This window comes from Mustela lutreola, chromosome 15 (genome assembly GCF_030435805.1).
Source record: "Mustela lutreola isolate mMusLut2 chromosome 15, mMusLut2.pri, whole genome shotgun sequence".
Lineage (NCBI taxonomy): Eukaryota > Metazoa > Chordata > Mammalia > Carnivora > Mustelidae > Mustela > Mustela lutreola.
The window spans coordinates 47768835-47786581 of record NC_081304.1 but is presented as its reverse complement, the minus strand read 5'-3'; the positions used below and the strand labels follow the sequence as shown (position 1 = coordinate 47786581).

At 41.6% G+C, this 17747-nt stretch overlaps 1 protein-coding gene across 4 annotated transcripts in view; it reads left to right on the top strand.

Moving 5' to 3' along the window:
* LOC131816532 (multidrug and toxin extrusion protein 2-like) overlaps nucleotides 1-17034 on the top strand; it is a 67283-nt gene extending 50249 nt beyond the window's left edge. For 2 of the 4 annotated variants that reach the window (XM_059149347.1, XM_059149346.1), the window contains 6 exons: nucleotides 92-167; nucleotides 7781-7850; nucleotides 9193-9325; nucleotides 14509-14603; nucleotides 16046-16100; nucleotides 16394-17034. In XM_059149347.1, the coding sequence (XP_059005330.1) occupies nucleotides 92-167; nucleotides 7781-7850; nucleotides 9193-9325; nucleotides 14509-14603; nucleotides 16046-16100; nucleotides 16394-16632 (668 nt within the window). In that variant the 3' untranslated portion in view covers nucleotides 16633-17034. Of the gene's footprint in view, nucleotides 1-91; nucleotides 168-7780; nucleotides 7851-9192; nucleotides 9326-14508; nucleotides 14604-16045; nucleotides 16101-16393 lie in introns of those variants that run through there. The other 2 variants (XM_059149348.1, XR_009348095.1) reach the window with 2 other exon arrangements.
* Nucleotides 17035-17747: the final 713 nt, after the last annotated feature.

Here is a 17747-nt window from a genome sequence, read left to right as displayed (position 1 = left end):
CTTGACACAACCATCTCCTGAGGGTCCAGATCTAGGATTTATTACCCTTGGGGGAATTTTCACTTCTGGTTGCTTTTTCTGTATCTTCCAGGCGTTTGCGCACTCATGGTGGGCGTTTTACTCGCAGCTTTGAGGGATGTGGTTGCCTACATATTTACCAGTGACAGGTATGTACTCGTCTTCTTGAGAAATGTTTTCTGTTTTATGCTTGCTTGATTTTTTTTTCCCCAGTGTACTTTCCTGGTTCTAAGAGGTGAGTACTGTTCTCCCTCAACAGGAAAATCCGCAGTATAGCCCGGAGTGAGAGCCACGGTTACTAAATTTGGATGAATCTGGGTGAAGGAAGCCCATGGTAACCACTCCCCATTCCTCTAAGACCCTGTTTCTTCAGTTATCGAGCCTGAGTGGGGTTTCTCTTGTGTTCAGTGCTGGTTTGGCTCAGAGACACCCAGAAAAAGCACATGGGGCATCTTCATCCCCAGAAGCGCACCCCCTGCCCAAGGCAGAGCACACAGATGCCATGCACGCCTGAATCCAAAAGGATTCAACTTAGGTTGAATTTTACAGTATTTTCTGTAATGACATGTTTGCACAATTATTTTGATATAATGAAGGGTTGTTTGAATCAACCAGATCCTCTGTATGATAGGGCTTCAGTAATTTGCACTGGTTGCCTCAGATTAGTTCTCTGAAGAAATTCAGTTTTACTGCTTCCAAGTGTGCTCTCTTATTTTCATTTTCTTGGTTTGTTTTATTTAATTTTTAAAGATTTTATTTATTTATTTTGAGAGAGAGTGTGAGAGAGAGCACAGGCAGAGGGTAGGGCAGGGACAGAGGGAGAAAATGAGCAGAGAGCCTGATGCAGGACTCGATCCCGGGACCATGGGATCATGACCTGAGCAGAAAGCGGACATTTAACCAACCTAGCCACCCAGGCGTCCTGAAGTATTCTTATAAAATTTTAGGATTGGGGTACCTGGGTGGCTCAGTGGGTTAAACTTCTGCCTTCGGCTCGGGATCGAGCCCTGCATTGGGCTCTCTGCTCGGCGGGTAGCCTGCTTCCCTATCTCACTCTCTCTGCCTCTCTGCCTGCTTGTGATCTCTCTTTCTTTCTGTCAAATAAATAAATAAAATCTTAAAAAAAATCTTAGGACTGAGGAGATGGTCAGGTGAAATAGTAGGGACTGGGGTCACTCTCCTGCTTTAAATAACTAAAAAACTGGGCAAAGTGTATATATTTTCAAATGGTTCTCAGACGTTGAACAACAGGCAGCACAGAATAGTAATTCCTGAGAGAAGAAACAAAGAGAACCCTATGACTGCTCCAGTTTACCCCAAGGGAATTTCCAGGCCACAGCCCCGATGGGGAGGGAACCTGGCAAAGCCCCTCCCTCTCCCGGACTGAAGGAATGGAGTACGAGTTTTGGGGAGGCCACATGACTAGAGCAGAGTGCCAGAGGGGAGAGAGCTTCTAGAGAGAGCTGTGGAGAACTACAGCGGGTCACCTTTGTGTCTTCAGCTAATCGCCGAGCTGCGCACTCACGTGAGGTTGTGACTGAGGCTAAGAGAAAATCTTCTGAACGTCGAAGGCAAAACAACCCCTGTTACTCATGAAGGGCTGAGAAGAATTTGTGCTCCCACCAGCCAGAGCAAGCAAACCTCATCACACGGGACAACTGGTGGAATTCTCATATGGATCTTGCCTTGACAGTGGAGGAGAATTAGCCCTAGGAGGAAGGCTGGCCTGGTGCCACCCAACTAAACTTAAAGGCAAACCTTACAGGATCAAACTATCTTCAAGAAATTTAACCGCGTCCCAGAACTTAATTGCATCACGCCTCAGGAGTATTTAAACTAGTACAAGACTAGGTTGTACCCAAGAAACTCAAACTTACAAAGCATCTGTATCCAGTCAAAAGTGATGAGGCGTACAAAAAAGCAAGAAACCGAAATCCTTAATGAGAAGACACACCAATCAAGGAAACCAACCCAGGGATGAAATGGGTGATACATACAGTTAGTGCCCAGGGATACTAAAAGTTTTTGTAACCTTGTTTTGTATTTTCAAGAAGTTGGAGGAAAACATGAGCATGTTAACGTAATTCATCAAGGATTTTTAAAACAAGCTGAATTTACAGAGCTGGGAAAAAAAAGATGAAAATGGATTGGATGAGATAATAGCAGAGTGGACACTGTAGAAGAGAAGTGAACTTGAAGATAGAGAGATAGCACATATCCTCCATGAAATGGGGAGAGAAGTAAGTCTAGAAAAACACGAATGGAGCATCAGTGAGCCATAAATGACCTAAATATAACTAGAGTTCTCAAAGCAGAGGAGAGACAACTGGGGACTGATAAAAACACTGGAAGAAATAATGACAAAAAACTTTCCAAATTTAGTAAATTTTAGGATTAAAGGCATCTAAAAGGCTATTTGATACAATCACTCACCTGACATTGGGATTCCAACAAAAGATCCTCACCAAGTGGTCCAGCTTACATTTTTATAACCTCAGCAACAAGGAACTTGCTGTCTCCTAAGGCAGCTTTGGTTCTCAGGACACCCTTCTTATTTTGAGCTGAAACTTACCCTTCCCCACTGTTAACTGTCACCATTTACTCCAGTTCTCTGCTTGTGAGAATCTAAATCTATCTCCCGAGTTAACGGCCCTACAGCTGTTTGAAGGAGGCTTTCATGATCTGCAGTCTTCTCCATGGTAGACATGTATAATTCCTCCAGCCATTTCTTATGGAATGTTATTTTGAGTCCCGCCATCTTGAATTCACACACACCTGAAGACAGTGCTCTTGGTCACCACCAATTTAGAGCAGCACTTTTCCCATTCTATCTCATTCTACCTCATTCTAACTGACGGACTGCTAGAGAAGTATTAAGTTTTTGGTGGCTACTGTGTTGAGCTGATTGCCAGTGTGCCCCTAATCAGCCCCAACATTCCCACCCACCCTTCATGTGGTTGTCGTCTTGGGCCCAGGTGCAACGTCCTACATTTGTCCCTATTGATCCTTATTATTTTTTGACTCATCATGGCATTTTTGGTTCCCAGTTCTGTCAGTGACAGTATTTCCCATCTTTTTCAGCTTCTGGCATCTGAACATGTGATATATACTTTTATATTTCCATTTTCTCCTCTTTTACGTACAACTCTGGCATCTTCATTATAGTCTTCCTCTTTAGCCCAAAGTCCTGCCAGCATTGTGGGTGAACTTAGCATCCATGTGGATGAGCCATCATTGTCCGACCCTCACTCTAATGCCCTAGTCCTCACCTCAGTAACCTTCTCTACCCTACTCTAGTCATACTCTCCCATGGGCATAGAACTGTCCCATCTCCAGTCCTGCAATTGGTTACAACCCCAGTCCTTCCAATCTACTTTTAAGAGGGTTCATCAAACGTGTGGCCCTCCAGTGTGTTGACACCTTTGACCTTGCATTTATTTTCAATCCATCATGACCTTCCTACCTTTACTTCTCTACTTAGATAACTTAGATGCCATTACTTTAGTAACTCTCTTGCTAGTAATTTAAATTCCTTTGACCCACCCTGGAAGAATCCAGTTGCAAATTTTCTATAGCAGTAACTGATCATTTTGGAAAAGTCATACAAGAGGACGCATCAGTTCCATTAGAAACTTAAGACCACCAACCACAAGTAGACCCTCAGCACAGTCTATCTTGCATTTCTTTGATCATTTCACTGTCCGTCCCTACAGTCTGTAGTAGACCTTGTCTACATTCCTCAAACAATTGATCCCTCCTTACCACCCTTGGCTGTCACTCTCAGCAAATGAGCTTGCCTTTACTTTGAGTTTATCCTGTTTGGGTTTTTTTGTTGAGTTTTTGATGTGTAGATTCATATCTTATATAAAAGTTTTTAGCTATTCTGTTTTCAAAAAAAATTTTTTTCTCCTCACCTTCTGGAACTACCATCATGTGTGTGTGTTCGTACACTTGGTGTTCCAATGGGTCTCTGCATCTCTGTTCATTTTTCTTCATTTATTTGTCTTTCTATTCTTCAGACAGAATAATCTCAATGATCCTATCTTCAGTTCACTGATTCTTCCTTCTGCCAGCTCAGATCTACTATTGAGGCTATCTACTGAATTTTTCATTTAAGTTTTTATAATTTTCTTTTTTTTTTTTAAAGATTATTTATTTATTTATTTATTTGAGAGAGAGAGAGAGAGAGAGAGCATGAGAGGAGAGAGGTCAGTGGGAGAAGCAGACTCCCCACAGAGCTGGGATCCCGATGCAGGACTCGATCCCGGGACTCCAGATTCATGACCCGAACCGAAGGCAGTCACCCAACCAACTGAGCCACCCAGGTGCCCCATAAGTTTTTGTACTTTTCAACTCCATGGTTTTTAATGTCTGTCTCTTCATTGATGGTATCTACTAGATGAGATATTATTCTCATGCTTTCCTTTAGTTCTTTAAATACAGTTGTTTAAAACTCCATGAAAATATTTAAAATTTGCTGATTTAAGGGGTTTTTTTCTAAGTGAATTCAAAGCCTGGGCTTCCTCAGAGACAAGTTTTATTAATTGCTTTCCCCCCCTCTGTATATTGGCCCTACTTTTTTATTTCTTTACATTACTCATGTTTTCATTGAAAACTTGACACTTTTTATATTATAATATGGCAGTTCTGGAAACCAGACCTCCCCTTCCCCAAGGTTTTTTGTTTTTGCTATTTGCTGTTGTTTGCTTAGTGACTTATGAACTAGTTTGGTGAAGTCTGTATTTTTGGTCAAGCAAGTATGGCTGTTAAAGTCTCTGGCGTATGATCAGCTACTTATTGGACAAAGATCTCCTTAGATACTTACAGCCCAGACATGGCCTACTCTTTGTTGAGGGGCCCTCTATGCATGGGTCAGGACATATCTTCAACACTCAGACAGGCCAATACAACTTGGGCTTAACCCCTCATTTCCTGCTTGTGCAAGCCTCAAGCTCAGCCAGAGGCGAGAGCCTTGGTCTTATCTGAGCATGTGCACAATCATAAGCATGCTTCTGACCTTCTAGATTCCCAGGAATATATCAGAGCTTTCAAAGCCACTGCTGCTATCTCATTGCCCAGACTTTCCTACCAAGCTTCTTGGTTAGTCTGTTGTTTGTGCCAGCTCTTAACTCTTGCTTCAGGCAGCAGGAGCTAAAACATTTACTTGGAGAGACTTTTGGCAAACATCTCTCAGAGATCAGCATTAGCACTGGGTGAGTTTGAGTCAACTGAAAGAAAGAGCCTTTCAAGTAGGATCTTCTAAAGAACAACTAGACAGGTTGGTCTATCTGCAAAACAGCTGTTCTTTGAGAATGAAGCTTTGAAAAAGTTCAACTCATTCTTCCTTCTCCAGTCTTATAAATATGGGCTGTTATTTTTCAAGCTTACAGCTGAGCTGGCAGCAGGGGATGGTACTAAAGTTAGTTAAAACATCACAAAGCTCACCGTTCTTGCCAAGATTCATCAGCTATTTTTGAAGAAGCACTTCCCAGGTCACTGAAATCCTTTGGTTAATTTCCAGTGTTCTGAAAAAATTGATTCTGACAATATTTGCTAGTGTTTGACAATTTATCTTTAACCTGTGAATGGGCCCCTCTTTTGTATGTTTGTTATACTTTTGTTGAAATTATATTTTGAATATTGTAATGAGATAATTCTGGAAATCGGGTTCTCCTCTTTCCTTAGGCATTGCTGTTCTTGCTTGTTCTTATTGCTGTTCCGCAGTTGTCCATTTGTATAGTGATTTTCCAAACCACTTTTTACAAAGACTGTTTTCCCTGTCATGTGTGGTATCTTATCGCCTCGGTCATCCATTGGCCTGACCGATTTCCTTAAATGTCTTATTCCAATGAGAAAAGAAATATGTTTTAAAAATTCTGTCTCTCTAAATGATTTGACAGGCGCTGCGTGGGAAGCCACTTCAGCCCAGAGGCGTTGAGACAGTGACCAGCTTCTCTGCCAGTTCTGTAGTGGACTGCCAAGGAGTGCAAAACATGCAACTCTGATTTTTGGAGGAAAAGATCCTTATTGTCCAACATGCCACCAGTTGTCCCCATCAGGAATGCAGGGAGCCATCCCTATAGCTGTCTGGGACTGGGAAATGGTAGCTACTCGTAAAACACCAAAATTCATGGATATTTACTAGGCTCTTTGTTCATCAGGCATTCTTGCTGCAAGTTTTCAGCTAGACTCCAGAGTTCTGAAAATGGTTGGTTTTGGTATTTCTTGCCAGTTCAAGAATTGTTCTGGTAACAGGAATGATTCTTGGAGCTTCCTATTCCACCATCTACCATGATATCATCTGGATATAGACTTTTTGTACTAATCTGACTCTTACTCTTTTGAAGGAGGATTTTTTTTTCTGGAAATCTCTCAGTCTTTTTCTCCTTGGATGTACTTAAGTATAGGTGAATCTTTTTTCTTTTATTCAGCATGGACTTTATAAACATTCAGTCTGAAGTACTGGATTTTTCTTTAGTTCTGGGAAATTTCTATAAATGGTAGAACTTATGGACTAATCTGAATCTCCTCTTTTCTCTTGTTTTCTATCTCTGTGTTTTGGCATGTTTCCTCAGCTTTATCTTTGAAATTGAAATTTAGAGTTTATCCATGTCTATTCCATTATCTGGTCCTTAAATAGAATGTTTTCTTTTAGTGTTCATCTTTCTCATTACATTTTTTTCCCCATTTGCTCCTTTTTTTCCATGCGTTCTGTGTTTGCTAAGGAAATGTCAGCTCTTGGGACGCCTGGGTGGCTCAGTGGGTTAAGTCTCTGCCTTCAGCTCAGGTCATGATCTCAGGGTTCTGGGATCGGGCCCTGCATCAGGCTGTCTGCTCAGTGGGGAGCCTGCTTCCCCCTTTCTTTCTTCCTGCCTCTCTGCCTACTTGTGATTTCTCTATCAAATAAATAAATAAAATTAAAAAAAAAAAGAAATGTCAGCTCTTCGTATCAGCTATTCTGAACCCTCATTTTGGTCTTTCCTTTTTTGCTGTGAATTTTCTTCATTGTCTGGTGAACACTGGGTTAATGTCTGTGTTTGAATAAAAGACCACATTGTCATTTTGATTAGTAAAGATCGTGTACACAGGAGGTCACTTTGTAGTCCTATGGGTCTATTCCAAAGAGGTTGCTCCTGGTGAGAGGTCAGACCGTAGGCCATAGTGATGGTACCTGTTGACCTCCAGTCTTCCCATTTAGGGTGAATGGTAGGGAAGCAGGAGAGCATGATAGCCTGTCTCATGTATTGCAACCTCACTGGTCCCATTGTGCACAATCTTAGTCACCTCCAACTCTGCTATATGTCTCTCCAAAATCTCAGCACCACCCTCCCTGTAGTCCCTCCCCAAGCCAATCTCCCACCATAATCAGACTTCAGAGGACCCATGAGGAGGCACATGTTTCCTATATGAACACTGACTTTCCACTCTACAGTTTTGAGGAAGACTCTCATTCACAGAGGAAGATTACTATACACGGGCTGGAAACCTTTTTTTCCAACCTGCACGTTTTTACACTCATAAACAAAACTTTAACAATTATCCTCTGTAGCGGCAGCCTAGACTTTGTCCCTTTTACCCTAAATTCTAACTTATAAAACTTATGTTAGTGAGGCTTTATTGTGTACTTGTTTTGTCCAATAGAAAAGTAGTGTTTTCACTGAATTACCTGATTAATTTGTTAGGTTCTTCAGCTCCGTGGTTAATTAGTACTCGGCTTATGTGTGATCTTTGGGTCACTGACTACTTTCTTTTTTTCCAACAGAGATATTATTTACCTTGTGAGCCAAGTGATGCCGATTTTCGCTCCCTTTCATCTATTTGATGCACTCGCAGTGAGTACTTGGAGTGATTTAACTCCTAATACACAAGGCAAAATGTGTTTTGTGTTTCTAACTTTTGAAATTAAACATCTCTGATATCATCTTTGAGAAGAGAGACCTCTTGCTTCAGGCATTCTTAGCCATTTGCGGGAAAGACAGGGTACCCTAGTGTAGCATCCCAAGGTAGAAGAAACCAGAGTTACCCAACCTCTTCTTTGTCTGGGGGCTAAATGCCCATGTGACATCTGAGTCATCTGATTCTGCTGTATTGGCCAAGGTGATTCTGCTGTATTGGCCAAGGTGGTTCTGCTGTATTGGCCAAGGCAGGCCAGGCCACCTTTGGGTTCATTCTGACCACTAAAAAGTCCTTCCCTAGGCTGATTTGCTAGATATGTAGGTATTTGAAGACCCTGCTTCTGTACCCCAGAATGATGCCTTGAGGCTTACTCCCAGTTTCAGCAATTAGCCCTCATGAGATGATTTCTAGGTACATTGGCCATCTTGCTTTTCCCCCCAGGGAATTTCCTCTGTTTGTTCACATCCCTCTGAAGATGTGGTACTCATATTGAGCACTGGCTGTGTTAAGAATAATGTGGAAGAGAGCAGGATGATCATCACTACTCTGGTTCTGGGCATTTTTGAAGTGCATGGTCACATTAATATTTTTCAGCCATGATATCAGACTGGTTTCTGCTGAGATACCCATCAACGAACCTCTACATTTTTTAACATATGCTTTTAAAAAAAAAGATTTATTCATGGGTTGCCTGGGTGTCTCAGCTGGTTAAGCTTCTACTTTTGGCTCAGGTCATGATCCCATGGTCCTGGGATGGAGCCCCACCTCAGGCTCCCTGCTTCTCCCTCTCCCTCGGCCTGTCTCCCCTGCTTGTGCCCTCTCTCTCTCTCTGAAATAAGTTAAGATCTTTTTAAAAAGATTATTTGTTTATTTGGTGGGGAAGGGCAGAGGGAGAGAGAAACTTAAGCGGACTCCATGCTGAGGGTGGAGCATGATGCAGGGCTCTATCCCGCAACCCTGCGATCATGACCTGAGCCTAAATAAGAGTCCGGCGTTTAACCGAATGAGCCACCCAGGCGCGCCACAGAATATTTTAAAATAGAGATTTAAATAATGTTACCTGGTGGGTTTCTAATGAAAGTTGCTGTAGTACATTGTTGTTAACGTAACCTCAAAAGCCTAACCTTTTTCTCTATCTCTTACATAATGTTCAGTTCTTGTTTTCAGATGGAGCTGTTTGACTATATCCAAACTTGTGATATATTAACGTAGTATTCCAAACTTGATGTGATGACAGGTAAATGATTGCAGTGTTGGTTTCGGTATTCCTCTCTTTAGGGCACCTGCGGGGGAGTCCTTCGAGGTACAGGGAAACAAAAGATCGGTGCTATCTTGAATGCCGTTGGTTATTATGTTTTCGGTTTTCCCATGGGAGTATCTTTGATGTTTGCTGCTAAACTTGGGATAATAGGTATGTTTTTGATTCTTCAGTGATCAACCTCAAGTCTTATCTGTCTTATTAAGAAAAACTGCTTGAGATACAAAGCAGCCTTATTTTCCTGTGTACAACACTGGAAATGCAGTCTTGAACAAAGTAGACATGATCTGTGCCCTCAGGATGAGGCCAGGATTAATTAATTACCCAGTTCAGTACAGCATTTGGGTTCAGTACAGCAGGAGAGAAGACCTTGGCCCTGTGAGCACCTATCATAAGTTGGAGTACAGAGTTACCAGAAGGAACTTACCTAAGGTAGTCCTGCATTAGCTTCAGACCTGAAACATGATGAATTACCTAGGTGAAGCGAACACCATTTATTGAAAAACATTCTTTCCCCACTGAATGATCTTGGCACACTTGTTGAAAATTAGTTGGCCATAGATGTATGAGCTTATTTCTGGACTCTCTCTTCTACTCCACTAGTGTCTATGTCTGGCTTGTACCAGCACCACTCTGTTTTGATTACTGTAGCTGCAAAATAATTTTTGAGATCAAGGAGTGTAAGCCTGCCAGCTGTATTCTTTTTAAATTTTGTTTTGGCTATTTGAGGATTCTTGGAATTCCATATGAACTTGAGGGTCTGGTTTTCCATTTTTGCACCAAAAAAATTAGAATTTTTATCTAGATTGAATCTGTACATTGCTTAGGAGAAAATAATGGAATCTTAACAATAATAAGTCCTCCAATCCATGAACACAGAATGTCTTTCCATTTATTTAGGTCTTTAACTTCTTCCAGTCAATGTTTTGTAATTTTCCATGTTATCCATTTCCTTGGTTAGATTTATTCCTAGATATTTTATTCTTTTGGATACAATTGTGAATAGAATTATTTTCTTAATTTCCTTTTCAGACTGTTATGGCATATTAAAATACAACTGATTTTTGCGTGTTGATCTAAGTTTATGGAATTTATTAGCTGTAGTATTTTTTAATGTGTGGATTTTTAAAAAGATTTTCTATATATAGGATCATGTCATATGTAATTAGAAATAATTTTTCTCCATTTCTAATTTTTTACATTTTATTTTATCAAGATAAGTGTCCTCTTTAATCCCCATCACCTAGTTCCCTCTTTCCCCCAATATCCCCCATCTTAGTTCTTTTAGTTAAGGGTTACTTTCTTAGTTTGTCTCTCTTTTTTTCCTTTGCTTCTTTGTTTTGTTTCTTAAGTTCCGCATTTGAGTGAAACCATATGGTATTTGTCTTTGACTGACTTATCTTGCTTTGCATTAATTACTCTAGCTCTATCCATGCTGTTGCAAATGGCAAGATTTCATTCTTTTTAATGACTGAATAATTTTCCGTTGCATATATGGACCACATTTTCCTTATCCATCCATCTATTGATGGACACTGGGTTGCTTCCATATCTTGGTTATTATCGACAATGCTGTAATAAATATAGGGATGAATGTATATGTATATGTATTTATCCATCTATCTATATATATCTTTTTGAAATAGTATTTTCATTTCCTTTGGGTAAATACCCAGAAGCAGGATTGTTGGATCATGTCGTAGTTCTACTTTTATTTCTTTTTTTTAAAAAAGATTTTATTTATTTATTCAACAGAGAGAGACAGAGGGATCATGAGTAGGCAGAGCAGCAGGCAGAGAAAGAGGTGAGGGGGAGCAGGCTCCCCACTGAGCAGAGAGCCTGACGCGGGGCTCCATCCCAGGACCCTGAGATCATGACCTGGGCCCAAGGCAGAGGCTCAACCCACTGAGACACCCATGCGCCCCTCCTTTAATTTCTTTGAGGAACCTTCATACTATTTCCCTAAGTGGCTACACACACCCACATTCCCATCCACAGAGTATGAGGTTCCCCCCTTTTTTATTTAAGATTTGTATTTATTTATTTGAGACTGAGAGAGAGAGTGCATGCATGAGTAGGGGAAGGGGCAGAGGGAAAGGGAGAAGCAGGCACCTCGCTGAGCAGGAAGCCTGATGTGGGGCTTGATTCTGGACCCTGGGATCACAACCTGAGCCAAAAGCAGGTGCTTAACCGACTGAGCCACCCAGGTTCCTCAAGGTTCTCTTTTCTTCATATCTTTGAAAACCCTTTTTATTTCTTGTCTTTCTTGTACTAGCCACTCTCACTGGTGTGAGGTGATATCTGATAACTTTGATTTGCATTTCCCTGTTGATTAGTGATATTTTCACATGTCTGTTAGCCATCTGTAAGTCTTTGGAAAAAATGTTGATTTAGGTTCTCTGACCATTTCTTAATCAGATTGTTTTTTGGAGTTGAGTTATATGACTTCTTTTTATATATATTTTGGGTATTAACCCCTCATCAGATACATCATTTGCAAATATCTTCTCCCAGTCTCCCAAAGGTAGATTGCCTATTTGGCTTTTTGATGGTTTCCTTTGCTGTGTGAAAGCTTTTTATTTTGGTGTAGTCCCAATAGTTTTTTGTTTTTGTTTTCCTTGCCTGAGGAGATACATCCATAAATATGTCTAAGAGATTACTGCTTATGTTTTCTTTTGGGAGTTTTATGGTTTGGGGGTTTCACATTTAGGTCTGTACTCCATTTTAAGTTAATTTTTGTATATGGTATAAAAAAGTGGTTTAGTTTCATTCTTTTTCATGTGGCTATACAGTTTCCCCAACACCATTTTTTTAAAAGATTTTATTTATTTGACAGACAGAGATCACAAGTAGGCAGAGAGGCAGGCAGAGAGAGAGAGAAAGAGAGAGAGAGGAGGAAGCAGGCTTCCTGCTGAGCAGAAAGCCTGATGTGGGACTCGATCCCAGGACCCTGGGATTATGACCCAAGCCGAAGGCAGAGGCTTAACCCACTGAGCCACCCAAGTGCCCTGAATTTTATTTTTTTAGTGAAAAAATAGTCTAATTAGAGGACTTACTAAATGCCGTAGAATGTAGTCAAGTAGGTTTAGTTCTGCATCCAATCAGTACGTTTTTCCATGTAAAAATTTTGAATCTACCCCAGTTCTCTGTGAAATTTTAATCTTGCAGTTGTCGTAAGAGCCTTCCTGTGTCCACATAGACAGGTGCTTAGTTTCTTACCTTGACTTTTTAGGAAACATTACTTGGTGGCCTAAAGAATAACTATCTTCAATGTCATCTCTCTTCTCCTGCCTGGGGGCCTTTGTGTGGCTGATTAATGTCAAGCTGGGCTTTGTCATTCTCTGTTTGGGACACACACCTGCCAAATGTTTATTACTGTCTTGTAGTGCTATCAAACACTGCCCTAAACCCCTGGGATATACTGTTTACCTAAATTGGGAGAGCCCCTGTCCTCCTCAATAAGCTGCTAAGGTTTTATAGTTCTCCTTCACTTAAAAAAACCCAAAACGCTAAAACCTCTCTCTTAGTAGAATCTAACGCTTCTTTAGAATAAGCAGATTTCCCTCTCTTTGTTCACTAAGAGGCTTTTTACCATCGTACTTAGTAGGTGCTCAGATTTGTTCAAAAGTCCTTTTAAATTATTAAAATTTTACTTTAATGGTATGGAAATTTGGGGAAATGCTTAAACACACAGAAAATTAAATTATCTTTAGTTACCCTACTGAGCTAGAACAGCAGAGGCATTCAATGTATTTTATGCTAGTCTTTTTTCTATTATTCACAGATGTAGGGTTATACTGACTATATAATTTCCTCCCATTCGATGTTAAAGACATGGTTTTTAGTACCTCTACATTACTCCCTTGTATCATTTCTTCAGTGCTTCCCTGACAGTGGACATTTAAATTGCTTCTCGTTATTTATGTATTTTTTAAGATTTTATTTATTTGACAGAGAGGGACAGAGAGAACAGCAGAGGGAGCTACAGAGAGAGAGGGAGAAGCAGGCTCCCCGCTGCAGCCCCCTGCTTATGCTCTCTCTCTGCCAAATAAATAAAATATTAAATAAGTAAGTAAGTAAATAAATAAATTGCTTCTCTTTATAAATAAGATTGTGCTGAGCCTCCCAGGTGTGTGAATCACTAAGTTCCCTGACTCTTCCCTCAGGATGGATTCCTAGAAATAGAATCACTCCCTCAAAGGGATGTCAGTCCACCTGCTTCTGAACGGAAGAGAAGTTTTGTTTAATTCTGAGGAGTTTGCTTAAATTCCAGTTTTGTTTCATTATGAGGAATCCACATCGGACTGGCGTCCATGTGCCTTTGCCAGTGTGGCACCCCGGACGTGGAATGAATGAATGAATGAATGAATGGACTAATTGACAATCTCTGACAGATTCCATCTCTCACCAAAGCAGCCAGCTTTGTAGCGGAACTATTGACATACAAGTGGATATTTTACATCCACTTTGGTATGTAATGGACATTTAACTAGCTTAAATAGTTTCATAGGTTAATAGGCATTGTTTTCATCTTTTTCTTTTTTTTTGAAAGGATCCATTTATATTCTCAGTAAACTTGTCCACACCACAGTTGGTTTCCCCCTGGGCCTGGGCCTTCTCCTGCCTCTACCGGCCGGGCCTGTCCTGGAGCTGTCACAGCCACTTCCCCTCCCCCCCATAGTGAGAGCTGCTGCCCTTCTCGTGGACTCTGGGCTGTGGGTCACTGTTGCGGCGCTCTGTTCAGTGGTTTCCGTGGCCCTTCTCACCCTTCCAGCCGGCACGTTTGCAGCCTTGCCTGTTTTCTGTCTCCCCTAGTAGTATGTAATCTCTAGGAGGGCCCAGATCTCGCCAGCCTGTCCCACTCTGTGTGGCCAGTCCTCAAAACCCGACCTGCCACAAAGCAGCCAGTACATATTTGTTAAATCAGCGTATAAGCAGCCAACAGTTCTGTGTTGTTTTGACTGTTTATTGCCAGAGTGACTGCCATGATCGATCAGTGTAAACTTGAGTGCCAGTCTATACTTCTGTAAATTTTTAAGGTAGTTATTTTATTTCATTTTTTAAAGATTTTATTTATTTATTTATTTGACAGAGAGAGATCACAAGTAGGCAGAGAGGCAGGCAGGAGAGAGGGGAGAAGCAGGCTTCCCACCAAGCAAAGGGCCCGATGCAGGGCTCGATCCCAGGACCTGAGGTGAAGGCAGAGGCTTTAACCCACTGAGCCATCCAAGCACCACAGGAAGTTATTTTAGCTGAAGTTGTCTTGGAAGAATGTGAACGATGACAGAACATCATGGAAGAACACCTAAGCCATGATTCTCATCCTGTATCCGTAGGTCTCTGGTCTGGATTGATCATCTGTGTTTTCTTTCAAGCCCTTTTCTATCTGGTGCTCATCTGCAGGACGAATTGGAAGAGAGCTGCCGAGCAGGTAATAGCATCTTCTAGAAGGGTGGCTCTTTCTCGGTCCCGTGGCTCTTTGAGGAACCTGAAGGTCAAATGCTAAGGTGGCCATTGGCAGCATGACTGCTTCATTTCATGGCAATTGTCTAATGTGAGTTCGGGGTAGAAAGACAGCACGTTTCAACGTGTTTTCTTCTTTGTTCCATGAGTTCAGTATCTACTTACTAGGGTTCAACAACAAATGAGGAATTAGCTTAGAAAATATTTTTCCGTTTTAGTATAAAAATAGTAGTTTTTTAATCTTGATTATACAGACTTATCTGTGTTTAGACCTCTGTTTTTTTATTTTTATTTTTTTAATTTGACAGAGAGAGAGATCACAAGGAGTCAGAGGCAGGCAGAGAGAGGAAGAAGCAGGCTCTCCGCCAACCAGAGAGCCCGATGCGGGACTCAGTCCCAGGACCCTGGGATCAAGACCCGAGCCGAAGGCAGAGGCTTTAACCCACTGAGCCACCCAGGCGCCCCTAGGCCTCTTTTTAGAAACATTTTTGGTCCACGTTTTCCTAAAAGGCAGCGTGCTGAGGATCTGTGATCAGTGAGGAATGCTTGGGGGAAGAGCCATAACCTCCGGGTAGAGGAACGGGATCTCGACTGTATGGGCCTCTCTGGGTGTGACTTGTAAGCTGTGTTTATTGTCAAGATGAGATGGATGACAGGTTGGGGTAGGGGATGTGTTACTGATAGGGAGACAGGGGCTGAATTTAGTGCACAAAGCACCCCTGCTTCAATTTTGTGTCCTGTCCCCCAGGTTCACATGCCTTTGGTTTTCCTACTTGTGATGTATGGCATCTTTCCTACCTTAGTGTGATGAATGGAAGGAGGAAGTAGTACTGGACATTCAGCTAGGCCATAAACCGTCCTTTATATGATAACACCATTCGTCTTTAGACTTTATTTCTTATAGCAGGGCTTAGGAACACTGAAATGTGCAGTGCAAGAAAAATATGAAATTTGCAACTATAGGCACTTTTGCCTTTTACATTATGATTGTGAGCTGAGCACTGGGGAGAATAGTGGTTGTCCATTACATCTATGTGTCCATCACATTCTATGGTCATTGGTGTTTTCAGGACCAGAAAAGACGGTGCTAGATGTTAGAGCTCTTTTTTTTTTTTTTAAAGATTATTTATCTGAGAGAGAGGGAGCAGGAGAGGAGCAAGAGCAGGGGGAGGGGCAGAGGGAGAAGCAGACTCCCCACTGGGTAGCGAGCCCAATGCGGGACTCCATCCCAGGACCCCAGGGTCATGCCCTGAGCCGTGGGCAGATGCTTAACCGACTGAGCCACCCGGGCGCCCCAATGTTAGAGCTCATTAGGAGTGGTTCCATTGGTAGCTCGGGTGAAATTTTAACAAGAGAATACTCGCCCAACTTGATGTACACTTCATTGGCTTCTGTGATGCTTGTTTTCAGGCACAGGTCCGAGCTGGGCTGAAGGGGATCAAAGAGACCACGCCGTCACCAGCAGGTAACAGAGCACAGTGTAGTGGCCTTGATCTGCCTCATGAGGCCGAAACTTAGTGTAGCCACAGTTAATTAGTTATGAGATCCTGCTCTCTTGCGTAATAATCTTGTCCCTGCCCTACTAATTGGGAGATCAACACTGGGTTCTCCTGTGAAATGTTCTCAATGTAGTTTCACATAATACCAGCCAATAATTGATGGTCATTGCTGAGCGTGTCCTTAGGGAACTTCCCATAATAGCTCTTTACTGAACCCTGTACATAAGGGTATATATACGCCACTGTCCTCTGCCATCAGATCTACCTGTCTTGGAGAAAGAAGTAACTGATGGAATAGTTCTGCCTGAAGTCCTCACACTCGAGAGCCAGACCTTCCAACTAATGGTCCTAGACGAAAGCAGCCAGTACACCGTTTCAACCATCGGGGATGTCCTGACAGGAAGACAGTTGATTTTCTATCGTGGAATAGCTCTAGCTGTCGCTGTCGCCGTTCTTTTAGCAGGCATTTTAGTAAGGGTCTTCAATGACCGTGGCTAAAATAGAAGCATTAGCACCAGCCCACAGACTAGACATGATCGTTCCATGCCGTCTTAGTTGTCCCAAGAATCTGCACTGTCTTCGTGGAGATCAAGGCCAGAGGTGGAATTCTAAGTTTCTCCCAGACATTAACTATATCATGTAAACTATATCATGTAAACTATATCATTGTAAATCTGTAAATTTGATTGTCCCTGCTGGAAGTGTTCTGTGCTCTTATGTTGAATGTCTTCCCTCTTTCAGGAAAGTTCATTGCCCTGTAAAACTGATTGCTGAACCAGCTTTGTTTGTATTTCTCTGTTAGTGTATTTACTCTTACCAGTGGGTATGTATTAAGTGCCTGTTCAAGTCCTATCTCAGGTATGGCCATACAAGCTTTTATAAAATTAAACACCTTAAAACTGAAAATGCGTGCTAATGATATTTGAGGCTATAAAAGCTATCGAAATGCTAACTTTTAGTTTTGGACCTTCAAACACATTTTTGTGGCAACTGTTGTATTAAAGAATCAATCTGTGTTGTCTTCTGCTGCTTAGCTCCCCAAATGTGGCCCTCTCCCAGCAGGGTTTTAAAGCCTTTATGGGGAGTTTGAGCAATCCAAATAGAGAATACTAAAAACAAACAAACCCTAATATTGGGGATCCCCTCCACAAAGCCCACCAAGTGACTTGTGTCCCCATTGGCTTTTCATCTCTTTCTCAGAAATGAGAACAAGCCTAGGATGACCAGACAGCTGTGAAAAAACAGTAATACAAGAAGGCAACTGAAAAGAAACCGAGACTTTATAGGATAAAGAGGACTTACATCCTCAAAGGGATAACCCCAAATACTGCAACCATGATCTATAATAGGAAGCTCTAGAATGAAACATTCCAGGAAAACCTTGGAGCTAAAATTCACATAACATAAAATTAACCAGTTGAAGTATATAATTCAGTAGCATTTTGTACATTTAGTACATTTGTGATTTTGTTGTTTGTTTTTAAACTATCGTTTTTTTTTTTAAGATTTTTTATTTATTTGTGAGAGAGAGGGAGAGAGAGCGACCACAGGCAGAGGCAGAGGGAGAAGCAGACTCCCTGCCAAGCAAGGAGCCTGATGTGGGACTCGATCCC